Below are 2,470 nucleotides of genomic sequence, written 5' to 3' on the forward strand. Positions count from 1 at the left end.
GACTAGATTAGTTCATATATATCCTTGAGAAAAACAATCTGTTGAATATATACATCTAAGCTTTTTTATAATGAAGCTGACATATATATATACTGTAATTAAAGTAAAAAAAAAAAATCTTCATTAACCATATTGTGTTCAAACTTTATATTATAGAAAAACGGAGAATGTTAAAAGAACTGATGGTTGTGAATAATGATCTTGACTTTTAAAAATTATTAAGCATTTATGTATGACTGTTCTATTAAAATTGGTAAAAATAAGATAACATACTTTTTCACCCTGAGTAACTAGATACATTTTGTTAATACATATAATGAAATGAATGAATTCATATTTGTAAAATGTAAATGACTAGATAGATATCTTATAACAAAGTATAACTTCTACATTGAGGTTAAAACTGAAAGATTACACTTGCAAGCTTCAAAAGACATAAATGAAATTCATTTTCTTCTTGTGTAGATCTGCATCCATAGATAACAGCGTAATTAAGTTGGACAAGGTCTCTTTATGTAAGTACATTATAATGCCAGAGAGGTACATCATTGCACAAAGATATTGGTCATGACTCAGATAATAGAAGATTCATAATATACATCAAAATCAATATGAAAAAATATCTATTATTGATATTTCTTATATATATGCAGTTATGTTCTTAGTGATCCACAAGCAAACTAAGGACGTATAGGAAAATACAATGTATGGTTTTTATCTACTTGTGTTAACTGGCAATAGTATCTGCTGTATGCCAAATTTAATATTTTTGTAAAACTAAATCTTTAGGCTGTAATATCACATATCACTAATCTATAAATCACTTTCTAAATCTCTTTAACAATTATCAGCACTGAAAATAACTTATTGGGAGTTTCAGGCCCACAACTTGTCCAAAGGTACTTAACCAGCTTATCATATACCTTAGGCCTTTCAGAGTCGCTAAATCTTCACGGTCTTTGCTAAACTCAGCCATTAATTTTGCCGTATTACATGGGTGTAGCTGATAGAAAGGTCTCCCAAGCACAGGATGCTCTTGCTGTGTCAGGCTCTCCCATTTCTGGTGCAGAATCTGTTTGCTGTGTTGTGGGCTTACCCTTTTCCACATTTCCTCAAGCGTCAGAAGTTTACCCGAGTGAGTGTAAGCATTGAAAAACAACACAGGCACAGCATAGCTGATGCTGTAAGTGATGTGATATTCATAAGTTATGATAGTATTTGAACAAACATTGTCAATAGCTGAAGGATCTTCGGGGCATAGGTCATCACTGTCTTCCAAAATGTCAATAGTTTCTATATTGTCTTCGGTATTCCCGTCTTTCTCACCACCACATTTCTCACGTGGAGGAAAGCCATCTTGTAAAACATCTTCAACGCGTTCCAACTTCATGAGATAAAGGTTTCCTTCCTGCTGGGCATCACCTTTAGCTTCCCAACCATCTTGAATTTCTTGCGACAACTTGAGGAACTCGAAGCAACTCCCGGCGAATTCTTCATATGATATGGTGCCCATCACATCTGGTGGAAGAAGAAAAACAAATTGACTTCTCTTAGCCTTTTACGGCATTATGTTATTTCTGGGGACGACTGGCAACCATTCTCTCGCTTGGACAATGAGAAAGGCTTTAGTTATTGTCGAAATTCCTCAATAGATGGTGTTTTCATTCGCTCTGCAATGTTTCCTTCAGATGACCAGTTTCAATGCAGCAGGCTCATGCCGTTTCAACTCCATAATAATGGCAAATAAGAATTAACATAATTATATAACTACTGAGCATGATTTTTAAATTTATTTGTTCACAAACATTTCTTGCAGTTTTATATCAATTTGGTTTATTCAGTAGCTATTATTTACACTAAAGTTGAAATGTAATGCACAGGGTGATCCTGCATATAACCCTAAGTTCCTCTAAATCTACAACCTAGCAGTCACCGGTCAAGCAAGTCATATATTCTTTACTTTTGTCCTGCACACAGTTAACACAGTTGTACTTACAGCCAAAACATCCCATCTACCACAACACTACACCCTAAAAGCCCCCTTTCTTCCCATCACATCGGCCCTCACAACTACCCTCCCAGGCCATACTGCTCCTCAAAGCACTCCTCCCATTGCCATACCTTTCCTCATGGCACCCCTCCCATTGCATTAACTTCCCCCATGGCACCCCTCCCACCATACCAATACCCACATCACCCCTCCGACCACCACACTTTTTCTTATATAATAACTTTTTTTCAATGCAATACAGAGGGTGTATTGTTTCTGTTCAGTTCTGACCAAAAGTGTAAAGAAAACAGTATTAGTGGAATATCAATCATACCTTCCAGATGCTATTTTTCATCCTGATATTGTAGTTTTTAATAAGTTCATTCTATACATATTTACCCCATATACACGACTCGGCATCAAAGTAACATTTCGCAAAAATATGGATTTGTGGAAAATTTTAAAATATCTAATTACAAA

The 2,470-nt window shown here is 35.3% G+C and overlaps 1 protein-coding gene across 2 annotated transcripts in view; it reads right to left on the reverse strand.

The window, feature by feature from the left end:
- Positions 1-491: 491 nt before the first annotated feature.
- LOC119581606 (ubiquitin-like-conjugating enzyme ATG10) overlaps positions 492-2,470 on the reverse strand; it is a 6,643-nt gene continuing 4,664 nt past the window's right edge. For both annotated transcript variants that reach the window (XM_037929721.1, XM_037929722.1), the window contains exon 3: positions 492-1,518. In XM_037929721.1, coding sequence (XP_037785649.1) covers positions 848-1,518 — 671 coding nt within the window. In that variant the 3' untranslated portion in view covers positions 492-847. The remainder of the gene's footprint in view (positions 1,519-2,470) is intronic.

Source organism: Penaeus monodon, chromosome 15, assembly GCF_015228065.2.
Source record: "Penaeus monodon isolate SGIC_2016 chromosome 15, NSTDA_Pmon_1, whole genome shotgun sequence".
Lineage (NCBI taxonomy): Eukaryota > Metazoa > Arthropoda > Malacostraca > Decapoda > Penaeidae > Penaeus > Penaeus monodon.